The sequence below is a fragment of the Apteryx mantelli genome, chromosome 5, assembly GCF_036417845.1.
Source record: "Apteryx mantelli isolate bAptMan1 chromosome 5, bAptMan1.hap1, whole genome shotgun sequence".
Lineage (NCBI taxonomy): Eukaryota > Metazoa > Chordata > Aves > Apterygiformes > Apterygidae > Apteryx > Apteryx mantelli.
The window spans coordinates 37,101,251-37,117,361 of NC_089982.1; the positions used below are offsets into that span (position 1 = coordinate 37,101,251).

The 16,111-nt window shown below is 35.7% G+C and overlaps 1 protein-coding gene across 1 annotated transcript in view; it reads right to left on the reverse strand.

Annotated features, from left to right (window-relative positions):
* Window positions 1-16,111, reverse strand: part of LRBA (LPS responsive beige-like anchor protein) — a 376,211-nt gene that overhangs the window by 309,566 nt on the left and 50,534 nt on the right. Inside the window, exons 25-27 of the mRNA XM_013951635.2 lie at window positions 14,636-14,813; window positions 13,532-13,976; window positions 2,712-2,845 (exon numbers count right to left, since the gene is read on the reverse strand). Of these exons, the coding sequence (XP_013807089.2) occupies window positions 2,712-2,845; window positions 13,532-13,976; window positions 14,636-14,813 (757 nt within the window). The remainder of the gene's footprint in view (window positions 1-2,711; window positions 2,846-13,531; window positions 13,977-14,635; window positions 14,814-16,111) is intronic.

The following is a 16,111-nucleotide window of genomic DNA, read 5'->3' on the forward strand; positions in this document are numbered from 1 at the left end:
TAAACTCACTTTAAAAAAATCCTTTGAGGTTAGAAAAAGCAACTGAAAGCTATTCTTAAATGTAGCAACATACATAGCCTTGATTTAGAATGTGAAAAAGACCACAATTAATATTCACTATAGAAACCCCTAGGCTGTTGTTTTTTGACAGGATTTAATTCACCTTTTTCTTAACGACTAAGTAAACAGGCTTAAAATGAATGTTAGCTGAAAAAAAATGAGCCCATCTCTTCTCTGTTGCATGAAGACAAAAATTAGTGGAAAAAACATGCGATTTGAACTCAGGGAGAAACATTTTATTTTGTTTTTATAGTAAACTTATCGCTACTTGTCTCTTCTTATCAAGAAGTCAAAGTCATTTTACAGAACAGTATTTCAAATTTAAATGTGTGCAATTTACATGTGCAATACAAATAAAAACTACTCCAGCTCCACAAAATTTTTGTTTCCGTGACATTATTCTACTGGGGAGAAAAAGAAATAGTCTCACATTTTAATCGGTTTAAGGCACAATTTCACTTATCCCTTCACTTTTTCTTTTAATTAAATAGATTGCCAGTCTAAACATGTCTACTATTTTTAATCCTGATTAGTTTCTTTTTATGCATATCAGTTCAGATTAGATGTCCAATTTTTGCCAAAACTCCCAGACATTCTGGAAGTCACACAATTACAAACTACATCAGTATTGTTTATTGTCTGGATTTCTTATACATTTTACAGGCACAGAAGCACTTTTTTTAAAAAAACTTTTTTTAAAAGATTGAGTGAATATGAAAATTAGTGCTCATCTGATTTGTTCCTGTTGAAATTAAATAAATATTGACTTCAGGAATTTTAATAATTAGCTGCTATCTAACCTGGGAAAACAGGTAAGAACTTAACACATTAGTAATTATGTTAATCAACAATTTCAAAGTATCTAAGGTTTTATTATTTTTAAAACAGATCAGTTTTTCAAAGCGAGTCTTCCCTAAAGAACTGTAACATTTTAAAACACAACTGACTTTCCTAGTCTAAATGTTACCCTTAGATTAGCATAGTGCTACTGCCTGCAATTTTAGGGACAAAACGTATTCTCCCTTTTGCAAAGAATAAAAGCGTACTATACTTCAATGGTTTTTCTTTTCTACATCATGATTGGGAAAAAAACCTTTATGATTTCCCCAAGAAATGCTATGGACAATTGAGGAGGGCAAAGAACAGCAAATGTCATCTAGACACATGAGTATTACAGCACATAAGAATGGATTAAATTTTTTTCTTAGTCTTCGCAAATTGTATACAAGATCAGCAAAACTGGAAGCAAAAAGCTCAAACAGTGAAAAGAAACATCCAGCAATCAAGCAAAGATTGAGATTCCCTTGATTAAGATGCAAATCAGTTCAAAGTCCTGGCATTTAACTTCATGGGCACAAACAATTATGAGAGCCTTGCAACTTAAACATGGCTAAGTAGAAAAGTATGCTTTTGGCACAGCATATAAGGTTAAACATCATTTATCCCCTATGGAAAGGCCAGAAAGACTAAGGTTCAAAGGATCACTTGCTTATAAACAACCTACTCAACTTTGTCCCCCATGAAAAAACTATCCAAAGCAATTAGTCAGGCATCAACACTGAACTGGACATCAGGCTAAAGCTATTGGAAGCACTTCTGTATAATTTTCAGTCCTACTTACATTAAGACATATAGTCTCGGAAAAATACCCTATGCTTTATAAGTAAGTTACTTATGGTAAGTAACAAAAAAAAAAGGTAACAAAAAAGTAGTCTCAAGAATATATCCTGCTTTTACTAAAAATAAGTTAATATAGTATGCCTGCTTTTAAATAACTCATTGAGAAACTTTGAAATTATGACAAATACTGCATTAATAAGATCAGACATTTGCATTTGTTCTGCTATACAGAGGAAAAAACAAAAAAAGTTGAACAAAAAATTATCAAATACAACATTATTTTTTTTCTCATAAAACTCTTTAAAACAGAATGTTAATTTTTAATTATGTGTAGCTGCAGCATCAAAACTAGGAATAATGAAATGCTTTGAGGGGTAAACTGTTAGAAAATATCAAAAAGGATGAGTTCTTATTGTCACAAACACGTGTAATATCATTGCACAATCGGTCCAGTTTAACTTAAAGTCACTTTTATTTTCCTATAAAATATCTGGTACTGGTCTTTGTTAGAGACAGGGATATCAAATGCAGGCCTGCAAGTCACTACATGAGGGTGCACGACAAAGATGCACACAAATGATACAAAGGTCTCCAAGGCCCTGTTGTCTGACTTGATAATTTAGGACATGTTATACCACACACACTCCAATAGTAAAAAAGAAAGTGTAAAACACCATCCTCCTTGAGCATACTAAGACACATTTTCCCCAAAGAATATATATCTTGTAATAACCATCATTATTCTTACAATAGCAAGACTTATAGATAGATATGTAGACATATATAATATCTATAAAATATATATTTTAATCAGTATTAGAACTGAAGGCAACTAATGACTTCATGTCTGAAAAACTATTTTACTCATTTACAGTGTTTTGATATGCAGATAAATGTTGGAAAACATCTTGCCTTCAACAGGAAATCATATAACAAAAACTTGTTCATTTGTATTCATACTGGAGGGGTGATGAGAGGGAAGCAAGGGAGGAAGGGTTGCAGTCCAAGTTGTTTAATTTACCCTTACTCACCAGGAGATTCTCCTGCCAAATCTAGGGCCTGGGATGAATCTAATGAAGAAACCACACTGACAGCATTTGCAGGAATACCCATAGTAGCTGTAGAAGAGGAAATGGTTGATTTCTTCGGCTGTATGACAACACTCCTATATGAAGACATAAAGTTAGTAAATAATACTGCATGAAGGTTCACACATCACGATCCTTGTTTACAAATCTAGCACGTATATATCTATGCCCTGCAAAAGGATCAACAATAAATGTACTGTTCCTTCCCCATTGTCTTATGCTTCATCTTTGGCAATCTATCTTAACCTAGAAGACACTTTCTACTTCCCTCTTGTTTCTTTTTCATGATACAACTTAATATTCAATTCACTTTTACAAAACCATGGACAAACAAGTGGATAGTTACATGATTAGCAGGATGAAAGGCCTGCAAGTAGGTTTTACTTTTTACCTTAGTTTCCCTGAGATTTGCTTTTAAACTTCAGGCAACTATTTAAAAAAGATATCATAGTATTCAAAAAGAAAGCATTAAAGGAAACTTTTAACATTGAGGGTTGCCTAGACATTATACTACATCAGTAGAAGTGAAGACTTAATTGAAGCATATATGATAGTCTAAACACAGCAATGTCAGTGTGCACATATTAACATTCACACAACTTCATAAGTACTGCATAAATTTTAGTATATCTGATCAGTCAAGTTTTACTTATATGATAAATCAAAATCTTAGGAGTTGAAGAGAGAATCTCCCTTCTGTATACAAATTAAACTTCAGGCATTATATTCAGCAATATAAATTACACAAGAGAAAAAGATGTAGAGTGTCAAGTTAGGCATGGAGATTTATCTCATATGTTACTAAGACATCTATTCATGCTATACCAATTTCAATTAAATTGTAGTACTTTATTCCAAATACCTAAAAGGCCTTATTATGCATACGTTAAAGACATTTTTAATTGCAAGTTAGCTCCATAAACATGCAAAAACCCAGCTAATGAGGTAAAGAATACAGCTGATATATAATGCACTCCCACAGCAGCGCTTACTTTTAATTACCTGGTGTTAACCGTAAGCCGAAAGTCTTCAACATTCAATTTATTTAATCACATCTTTTGTTGACAGCACTATAACTACACACGGAAAGTATTCCCTGAATAGCTTTAAAATATTCATTTGCTAAATAAAGTAACTTAGAAACTTGACCCAAATTAGGGTGTGATACTAATTGTCAAAAGCGTTCTATCAAATATTTCTAAAATCATTTTTGCTAGAATGAAAATAAAAATAGACTGCATTGTCTCTCTTCTTCCAACCAAAGGATGTCGCAGGAGCTAGACCATGTTACTGATTAAATCAACATTCTTAACGGCAGGAGTAGGCAGCCACCATACTTGAAGGTAGCACATGTCATATCATTATAAGGGTGACTGCTAATGTTAACTATATACCAAAAAAATAGAAGCAACAACACCTGAGCCCCAAGTCAAGATATCGTGCCTAAACCATGAATTTTGCTCATATGTTCATGTCATGTTTCCCAAAACATAAACAGTGGACTAAAAAAAAAAGAATTTATATATTTACACTATCTTCTAAATTATATCTGCCTTATGTACCAATTTTTCATTACCCAGGTATAAGACGGGGATATCTTACCCACACCACCAGATATTCACTGTCTGGAAACTGTGACTGCTATTCTGTAACACATTCAAATACCAGGAAGGGTCTGAGAAACGAATGCAAGTTTGCTGAGTACTAGGCGCATCCACATGCAGTAAATGTTTGGACATTTCCCCAAAGTTCAGGATCCAGTACTGAAATCTGGGTATATTCCCTCACCGGATTTTAAGTTCTTGTACTTTCAAGCTATCCAGATCAAGAAATACAGATCAAGAATATTAACCCAAATTGTACAGATATGTTCCAAATATACATCTACTCATGCGGAACCTAGAGAATCTCAACATATGAGCTAGAAACACTTCTTTGTTCACCCCCTAAGTTACAGAAACAATTATCCGTTTGGTACTAATACACCCACAATCATATTGCATCAAAGGTGATGTGGGAGAATATGTAGTCACAAATTTGTGTGCCACATGGAGATGGTAATTGTGCACATATAGTAGTCTCAGTTCAAAACAATATCTAGCTTATATTACTAAATTAATTAATTAAAAATTGGAAGACATCAATTAACTTGATGGTTAAAACAAACAGACAAACAAACAAAAAACCTTCCAGTCTCTTTTACATTTAGAAAGTCTTTTGTTTCCAGGGCTTAAAGTCATTCAGAATTCTCTCAAATCATCAAATCAGAACTGTTTTGCCTTCTAAATGCCTATGAGTACTACTGATTGTAACTATGACTCTACTAAGAGCCCCAGGAACTATGAACCATCTGGTATTTCAAGACTTAAAGGGCAGCCCAGCCCTGTACTTAAAAATACTACATATAAATGGCTGAAGGCTAACCTTTTACTAATTTTAGATATTTTACACCTTCCTCTCTGGGATGAGAATATGGAAACAAACATACAAGAATGATCAAGAAGGAATCTTAAAAGAGGAGAGAATTACTACAGAAGCTTCTTACATAGCAAGTAACAATTCCAGAATTATATGTGAGCAAGAAAGCTTGCGTAAAGATGGAACTGTTACCTCAACACTGCTCATCTGTAGCTGACAATCAACAGAGACACAAAAAAAAAAAATTCCAACTATAACAGTCTTCCATTTTCCCTGCTGTTCCTGACACAATACTATATATTATCATTCCTTCCTGTAAACTTATACTGACCTTCAGTGTGCTTAAGCATAGCTGCACTGAGGGAGTAGTTTCAGCAAGTTGCCAGACCTTCTATAGCTATCCAAGGAGAGGTGCATTACAGGCAAAGGAATTGGAGGTCACTTTTTCCTGGGCTGCGACAGACAATCAGTCCCAGTAAATGACCACACCAGTCCCTTTTGCCTTTTAAGATCTTTTACATACCTGTAGAGTTTTGGTAATGCAAGTACAGCTGGTACTCTCATCTTCAGTAACTGACTTTCCATCAAGTACATAAAAAAGGGATTACAGTCTAACACTTCCATTATTATTTGCAGTTTCTAGCACTAGCATTCCCTTAAGGAAGGTTAAGGATTACTAGCACCAGGAATATGACACTAATAAACAACTACACAAAGGAGAGCTGTTAGCAGGCTTTTTCTTTTTTCTTTTTTTGGTTAATTACACATCATCATTCCTTTTATACTGGAAGCAGAAAAGGAAGTTATACTTCAGCAGAACCACACAGTTCAATGATCTAGCATACTCATGAATGTACTTTGATTCAAGGAATATAAGCAAATAATTACACATTCCCAGCTTTGAACTACAGAAGAACCTATGCTGCCTTAGCAGATACGCGCATGCATGTGTATTCCATATACAGTCACCACCATGCTTTGAGCAAGAGATGCTGACTCCCAGTAAAAGTTTTCTGACAAAATTTACAGAGTACATTTTCTAGAGGGTTAGGTTGTTTTTCATTCCCCATTGAAAAACCATGCATATAAAATACAAAAAGCTTCAGCTTTTCTTAAAACTAAAAAATTCAATTCTTAAATTCTACCATGATGTCTCCATTTGAAGGCCACTTAGACCACAGTCCCCTTTATTAAAAGCTCACTTAGAAAGCTAGCTAGTGTTCATGATGCAGTTCAGCCAGTGACTCCTGCAGTGCAACATAACAGTTCAGCAAGACAAGAGGCAACAGTATAGGGGTTGGAGAAACAGCTTCTTCATAATAAAAAGTCTAGACCTTAGAAGAAAATAGAGCCTTAGAACAACTCACCATTACACTGTTTTCTATACTCAGACTTCTATTTTTGATCAGAATGTTTTTTTAGACAGTGATCTTCAATAGTCAATTGAAATGATTCAGACTTTCTCAACCTAAATCAAATAAACAGTATTTTTGGTGGGGAAAAAAGGTCCCTTTTCCTGACAGCAGTGACAGTCTGAGGCATGCAACCAAAGGAAGTGCCAGAAATTGTCCTCAAGAGTCCAAAAATGTGATGCAAGGAAACCCCAAACCCTGAATGTATTTTCTCTCTCTCTCTCTCGCCTGGACAGTTGCCATAATCTCCTGACTCAAAAATCTTAAAAATATTTCAAGAACAATGAACTAGAATATGAAAGTATCTTAGCATATTTATAACTAGGCTTTGTTGCTTTATTTGTAATGTAATGTTTACTAATATGTAATCTTTCCTTTCAACAGTGCAACCAACCAACGTTACAATTAAAGGATTTATTTTAGGAATTTTCATTTCCAGGCTTTCTTCAAGGTATGACAGTAAGGCTCTGCGATTACATACAGATTCATATTTGCCATATACTGAAAACCAAATTAATAGATTTGAAGCACAAACATTGGTCATGATTCTTTAAATTCTGAAATTCATATGTTGTTCCTTCTTTGTGGAATAATATGATATTTTCTCCGAAAACTCAGGTGGAAATGTGACTGTGTTCAAAAAATACAAATATTTGCCATTAACCTTCAAGATTCCTTTGTCTGCCTCTATCAAAAAATTATTTAAATGCTAATACAATGTAAATAAAATAAATGATATTTGCAGACATATATGGAACAGTGGAAAATCAAGATTACAAAAATGTAGTAAATAAACTATGTGAAAAATATGGAGTATTTAGCATATTACTTATTAAATCAATAAATTTATCAGTAAAGTGTCTTACAAAAAATTAATGGGCTTTCAGCTTCTCTCCTGTTATAGGGTACATTCTTTTTATAGAGTACACAGAGAAGACAGTCTTTTTTGCAGCTAAACTGATAAATATTGCTTACAAAGTTAAATATTGCTATAGATTTTGATAAAATATTAATAAATAAGTGGCATTACAGTATATTCTTTAGACGTACAAAAATAATATATTTTAGAACATCTGTAATCATTCATTAATTCCCTCAGAATAATAATAAACATTAGGCAACTTCACACATGGCTAGAGCCAAAGACCACCACTTGGTCACAAGAAAGAAAACCATCAATAAATTTTACTCCTTAACATTCAAACTATCACACCATTTCAATTAACTCTACACTTTTCAGCTACAGGATAAATATAAATTAGAAAAATAGTACCAAAAATATTCTTAAGACTTATTTCAAGCACTATGATAAATATCACATTTTAGTTTTCTCATTGATGTGACTATATCGGGTGTTTTCCTTTTTAAATTTAAAAAGGAATTTTTAAGGTTTAAAGCAGGAGTTTGAGCATATGAACTGATAAACGTAGGTCAGGCATAGTGAGCACTAGCCACCATAAATACATCTTAGCCAGAAAGTCAGCGTGTTATTAGTCCCAATTATGCTGAAGTGTAAGAAGCCTTCGTGTTGCAGACAATTATTCACTGCTGAATGAGCACAGATCACTGAGCTGAACACTGACTTCCATCACAGACAAAGGCTTACACAAGAATGATCTATTCTGCCAAATTCTATAAGGATTTACTTATTGAAAAGCTTTCATGTTTTCAGATCACTGATTTTTGTTTCAACAAAGACGCAAAATTTCTATAAATACCTACTAAATTTTGAGCACATTTTTCCTAAATATTTATTTTTCAGAAGTTGGCAAGTCTGCCATTAATTTTAAATGCATTTTAAGTTACAAATTTTCCTTGGGCTTGAGTCAAATACCCCTTATACAACACGGGCCAGGCCAAACTGATGATCTCACTATAATTTAAAAATACATACATGAACTTTAATTCCTCTTGACATGCAAGAATTTATAAGCATTTGATTCTTATCATTCCATTTTTAGTATTGAAGAGCAACACAAGTTGACAGTTTGCCCGTTTCCCTAAGGGATAAAGGTTTTAATTCAAAATCAGCAGAAGTTAGTCTTGTTCCAGGTTACCAGAATGACGACTTCTGCAGGGCTCCTATGCAATGAGCAAAAGACCAATAAAGAGGATCAGAGACTTACTTTTACCTCTACTTTATGAGACAGAAAAGCAGCCTGCCATGTCAGGGTCATTCTATGGGCTCTGCTGTCTGTAGATAATACCCATTCTCTTATGTTCCTCTTGAAATTCCCAAGGAGAAAGGAAGAATAAGAGACCCTCTCAAAACCAGAGATCAGAGAGACACAAGAAAAAAAAAGAAGGGATGATAGAATGAATACAAGGTCTTCTCTAACATTTTGTGAGAGCTTTAAAATCAGCTTGGCAGGGAGAAGACTTGAAACTGTTTGCCTCATCAGCTCCTGCAGAATACAAGTTTTCAGCGTGCCAAAAGAGCTGAGCTTCTCGTCACGGCACATACACCTGGTCCTTGACCTACAGATCCCCCATTCTCATATTTTGTCTCTAGCTATACCTGGTAAACTTAATCTTGTAAACAACAAGTTCATTCTTTTTATACTCCAAGCCCATATCAATGAAGTCTAAATTGTATTAATTCCATACACAAAATGATTCTGATGAAATTTAACAGAAATAGGACATTCAGCCATTACAAAGGAGCACACATGCCACAGACTGACAAATGCATAAACATAGGCTGAGGCAAACCAAGCAGCTTACAGCCAATGCTCCAAAAAGATAAACAAGCTTATTAACATATCTATTCTATAAGTTGCAGATTTAAGCTCCACAGCACAAGACCACGATTTAAGAGCCTATATTCCTCTGAACCCTCAGCATCAGCTTCCTATAATGACATGATTATTGAATGTTTCCACAAAGAGCAGTAGGAGCCAGAAGTAATGAAATTTTTGTTTTAAATTGCACAATAAACATGGCAAGTTACAGGATATGGGTTTTATTAAACTATCTGAAGAGAAATTTCTGCTTTCCTGCCTCGCTTTTTTTTCTAGAGGATTACTACCAGATAAGAAAACTGATGTTGTAGGACACTAAGTTGGACCATTAATTCATGTCCCTACAGATCCTGGGAAAAAGCCAATGCAAGCCTTGAACTTTATCACGATAAACCCCTTGCACCCACGAATCATGAGATTGTATCTTCACGTAAGATAAGGGGAAGTTTTTTGGCATGGGAATGAACACATACACCTAGTTGTTTGCAAAGCCTTGCAACCTGGCAGCCTTTCAGCAAGGTTTCACTCACATAGCTGTTACTGTATACTCTCCAGCTATGGCTGGGAAGTTGATAATCCTTAAGATATGAGGAGAGTTTTGATTTCTGACACAGCATTCCTGAGATAAATGCAGGATCAGAGAGATGCTTTGAAATTCCCAGAGATACCCCACCGGTAAACTGCTACATGGGAACAACTTTTAACAGTGTCTTTAAATTAAAAAAAAAAAAAAAAAAAAAAAAAAGTTATATGTTAACCCACAGAGCTTGTGCTTGCCTTCAGATGATACATTAAATGTAAACCAGACACAGAAAGTTAGAGACCATCCTAAAGTCTATTCTTCCAGACTTTCCCAATGTATCCTTGGTATTTTTGCATACCCCCAGAGATAAAAGCTACTATTTCCAACTCTATTAGTTTCTTGTAAAAAGGCTTTTTTTTCCTAGTACAATTCCTTCCCTCATTTGTCTCAGAATGTTATTTCAGAGCATAAACTTGTATTTTAAGCAGAGTTGCTCTAAACAAAGTTACAATCACCTTCAAGTATTCATGAAATTTTTCTGTCTATGAAACGCTTCTATTTAAAGTGATATATACACAGTTATTCCATCTTCTGGGTTAACTGATTTATTAGCTAGTTAGCAAATACCCTATCATACATCAACATATTTACCATAGAAGCAAGATTGTTCATGTCACTACCAGATCATAATTGACCAAGGATAAGGCTTTTACTTATATATTCATTAAGTGCACTTTTGTCTCCCTGATATACCTGCAAAAGCAAGGAAATGAAAAATTAAGCCACCTAGAAACACACAGCTGCTGACATATCAGAGGTCACATACAACTGTTGATGGACAAAATATTTTACTTAGTTCATGACCTTTTCCTCACATATTTAGCTCCACCTATTAAACATAGAAAGTCATAGGAAATTAATACCCTCAAGTCATCATTGTGGAGCAGTTAAGGTAACTATATAAACCCCTACAAAAACAAGGAAATGAAAAGTCAAGGCGTCTATTTTCCACATACCCTCTGCTCTTCCATTGACAAGCACGCTCCTGGCTACTACTTTAATCCATGCACTGCAATCACAGTTTCGAGCACTCTTTTTACATGTCTATATATTCCTTCAACAGACTCTTTTCCTTTCAGTATCTAATACAGTTATTATGTCTACAGGTTAAGTAAGAGCACGTTCAGAATTGTGGTTAAAAACGGCTGGCACTTCAGAGGTGAGAAAAGGAGGAAAAAATCCATCTGGAATAGTCTGGCAATGGAAAGGAAAAGGGGCAAAACAGGAAGTAGTTCAGCTTTTCAGGGACTTGCTTTACAACCATATACTGCAATTTAAGGGTTTTTTTCACATTTGATTGGCTTTGTAACTATACAGAACAAACAGACAAACAGCACAGAACTACAAGTGACTGAAGGGCAGCTGTTGAAGCACGGTATTTTGTTAGTACACATTATCAAATTAAATCACATAGTTTCCTCTGATAAGAAGGTTTTGTAGGCATAATCTACCTACATCAGGTATGACGACTGCAAGAGCTCCATCACTGCTTGTCTAGTTAACCTGCTTTACACCAATTCAAATCAATAAGATTTGCACAAACAGCACATACCTTCAGTTTTCGTTTTAGCAATAGCTAAAAAAATAATTGCTAAATCCAACATGCTCTTCTGTGCCAGATCTCCAGACACATGTCATTCTGTGGTTAAAATCTCTACCACTCAATAATGAACGATAGGAATTTCTTGAGGAAAAACATGAGTCACAGACTAGAACCGCATGCTATTGTCTGCTTGCTCTTAGACCAGTGATAGGCCTTTATAGGGAGTCCCTGAAAGCATTTGGGCAGCAGCAGGGACAGAGAGGCATGACAAGTCCTACGAAAATTCAGTCTCTCTTCTACTTTCTCCCCTCTGGCTCCATCCTCCCACTGCCCCAAAACATCATCTCCTGTTTAGCACCTATGAGCAGAATACAGTATTTACTTTGAGACAATCGCAAGGGGGCCAAAGGTTAGGCTACGCCATCTGTGTCTAACTCTAGTCAAACAAGCACCATACCTCTTCCCTCCTGGCGATATGGCAAGCTGAGCTGAGATGATGCATTGTGACAACTGCATCCACACCACCGACAAAGTGGCACTTCTACCTAAGGGTAGTCTTAGTTTGCTAGTTCAAGCAAGGCATACACAGGCTGGCTGCAAAGACATAGAGGTGCCAAAGGAAATTCATGGATAAGCAGAGAATCAGAGACTGGTTCAGTGACAAGGGACTCCTCACACTAGCTCCACTGCAAGATTTCTGGGTATGACTAAGGCTTTTTTAAAGGCAGGAATGCATATATTATAGGGCATGATCAGTACACATGCTAATCTATATGTTATTAGTATAATTTATGTAACATCCATTTTATTTCTTGGGTCTTTTGAAATTAACTAAATATGCACAGTGTAACAGCGCTTATTAGATCATGAGCCAATTCCTAATTTAGGAAAAATAAGAAGTATGGTTCCTCTTCTTAAAACGTTTAAGAATTAAGGACTTAGGACAAACTGGGAAAAGTGTGATCAGGAAGATAGTGAGCTGAGAATCTCCTCAAATGGCAAATGACAGTAGTGACCTATAATTTAAATGCTTATTCATCAGTTGCCGCATTGAGCTGCAAGCTCAATGACATATCCTGACATATCATGGATCTGTGTCAGTCTTACTTCAGCAGATATTTCAACTGTTCTATCTCACATTGTTACCATTAATATGAAGAGAGGGAAAAAAAAAAAAAAAAAGAAAAACCCAAAACACCAGGTGCCAGTGGAGCAATTTCCAGTAAAAAAACCTTGGGTTTTTGAATGTAAAATGCTCCCCTAAAGAAGAACCAGTCTTTCAGGATTTGTAAAAACTATTTGCTCGAATAAGCACTTCTAACTATGGCACGTAACATGATTCAGTAAGTGTATCACTGGAGCACAGAAGCACTTCAAAGGGGAAAGCACAATGATCATGAGGGTAATTTGAGATGCACAGCAACAGAGGAGATAGAAGGAGACAGTAATGCTTTGTAAGTGCTGCAGTTGTTAGGAACCGGAAAACACGAAATACAAAAGAAGAGCTTACAATCATTCCTAGGCTATTCCTTGGCCCTTTTGCCATAGTGTTTCTGAGCTATAACATGCATGGAGACACAAGACTTAACTCTTAAAAAGCAGTGCTGCCCTTGAGACCTTCAGGTAAAACCCAATCACTAGTCATTTTTCATTTCCACAGGCTTTTGAAGACTGAACATCGCAATTAAAGACTGCTCCCCTTCTTTATATACCTTATTCTTGCTATAACGGCTCCTCCGGCAAAGATACACTACATATGGTTTCTTGTCATGACTTATACAACTCACATAGCTGTGAGAGGACTACAGAACTGCTCATAATGCCTCACTAAAGTACTCTATACCAATTCCTTTCAAAGGACACCATAACATCCCATGATTTGCAGAGCATACCACAATGCCTTCCCGATGAACATGTGTGATGTCAAGGATTTTGCTTGTAAATCTATCTTGATTATATTAAATACTATATGACATTATACACATGATCTGCTAAGACCAAAGTGTGATTTTTTCTGATCCTTAGAGCAAACTTAATTAGCCCAAATACTTTAGGAGTTACGTTACCTGTCAAAGGAATGGAACTGTACAGGCTGCTCAGCAGCTGCATCCCCAAGAGCTCCAAGGAAAGTTGGTGGCAGAAGAGCAGGATCCACAGTAGCCCCATCAGCTGGTGTGCTCACCAAGCTTCGCAGAATGTCCTTTACATTGACATTTTTTGCAGCTGGCACAGAAGTTGCAGGCTTACTATTGTTAGTTCCTGCCTCACTTCTGCCCTCCTGAGATTTATTTACTTCTAATGAGAGCGTGCATAGTACTTCACTGACAGCATCCGGACCCGCACTGATGTTCAGAGGTTCTTCTTCAGCAACACCATCTGAACTGTTTGTTTGACCTGAAGCTGGTTCCTCTCCGAGACCAGAGTCCCTTCTTCGTACAGATGCTGTACTTTCAGAATCTTCATTGGAGGCTGAAGATGAAGCACCGAGAGCAGTAGATGGGTTTTCTACAACTATTCATCCCAAACATAGAGAACACATTTTAAGTTCATTATTAACAGAATTGCATTCATCACACTGCTTCTAAAAAAGTAACACCAACAGGTGACAAGTGAAATAATAGCTGTAAGTATTTCCCCTCTTACCTAATTAGAGAGTAAGTATTTAATAAGAAGCTTGAAACATTTAAAAAAAAATCTTTTTAATTTCTGGGAAGTCTGAAAAAGCTTATAATATTCAAAATTCAAAAAACAAAGAAATAGAAGGTATTGACTCAACATGCAAAGAATGAAAATGAATTGATTGCCTGAAGGAAGAGTAGAAGGAGAAAGAAAAATACAGTCTTACAGTGAAAACAAAAGGCAGCCAGTCTATGCTTATGTATATTTAACCTTAAGCAAGATGGCAGTCCTTCTGCAATAAACATTCATGAATACTTAGGTACTTCACCAAGGCTAACCATCCTCTACATGGCAAAAATCTGTGGGTTCTTCTCAAATCAGACAAATGAAAGCTGCACACAAATACTAAGGCAAATTAGATACTATATGGTTGTTTATTTAAGCGGTTAGAATGTGTATATTTCTATACAATCTCAAATGGACTTCTACAGACTCTTAAGATAGGTAAGTCACACTAAAAATATTGTTTGGCCAAATAACTAACAATTCACCTGTAGCAGGAGCAGTAGTTTCATTACTCCCATTCTCTGATGCCTTGAATGACTGGCTATGATTTGGTGGTCTCCTTTCATTCTGGGGTTCCAGTATATCTCTGTATTTTGAAACCATGAGCACAGAAATAAAATACACTACAGCCAAAGCCAAAAACTGAGCCTGTTTACTATCCTCCTGTAAAAAAAGACACATACACAGATTTTACATTACAATTTCAGCAGCATGCTTATTTTTCTGTAAAGTATGCTACCATAAACAGACTGAGAGTAAGCTGATTATTTCAGCAGTGGAAGAACAATATTCTCTAGTCACAATTTGCCTCATCTATAAAGCAGGGGAATATAACGATTCTATTCAAGTGGCACTAATCCTTTCATTTTCCTTACATAAATATGCCAAGTTTGACTAAGGTTATATGTTTTGACTATATGCTTCAAATTAGTGCAGGGAATAGGTCCCCTTTATTTATTTACAGGTGTTTCGGCTACTATACTTTTCCTCAAATTTACCAAGATATTAACAGCATTTGCTGTGAGGTACTGCCATGCAAGCATATTTAACAAAACTGAAAAAGCATTTGTAAATTATTATATATTATTGAAAGAAGTGGAACAAACTCCAGAACCTGAGTTAAGGTTTCATTTCATTTTCAGATTATCCAGATGGATGTACTGTATTATGTGGAAGTTAAACAAAAGAAGCAAGCATGCATTTGTATTACTGTGTAACTTCATTAAGAGATTAAAACAAAAACAAAAAAACTTAAAAATAGATCTTAATATGAGCTATGCCAAATGTCTCTTCCAGGTACTCAGTCACTCCTAGTGAAAGACAGCAAAGAGCTACATAGCCATTTCTGACTAAACATAAGGATTTGGCTAAAGCCTGTTCCCTTTAGACTCTGGTCAAAAAATCTACCAAAGCTTAGTACACTTTGGGATCACAGGAGGACTGAATATTTGGGTCCTCACTGACCAATCAGTGTAAGAAAGTTTGGGTTTTTTTCCCCCCACCCTCTCTTGCATTGACCATTGCAGGTGGCATGCAATTTTCCCCTTCCTCTGAGCAGTTCAAGAAAGTAAGTTAAACTATAAAGCTTATCTTATCATGATCTGAGTGCTTAATGAAGCCCCACATTCCATAAAGAATTCTTTAATAAGCTGTACTGGGAGAAGTTAATGAGACATTATTGATAAAGAAATAGAAAACATAGCTGGGTCCCATCTGTTATGCCCAAGAAACAACCTCTCAGGCCCACCCAAATCATTAACCTTCATAGAACAGGACAGAAAAGTAACCTGTTAACAGGCTGACATCAGGCAAGCACAATGTGAGGTTGATGGAAGTCCCCTACAATGGTAAGGATTAAAAAGAATTTTTTTCCTAGTTGAGTTTTTGCAAGACAGTTTCCAAATGTACTTAAAGTTGTGGTCCAGTGAAACCAAGCTACTTCTTTCTTATCACTTTTTTCT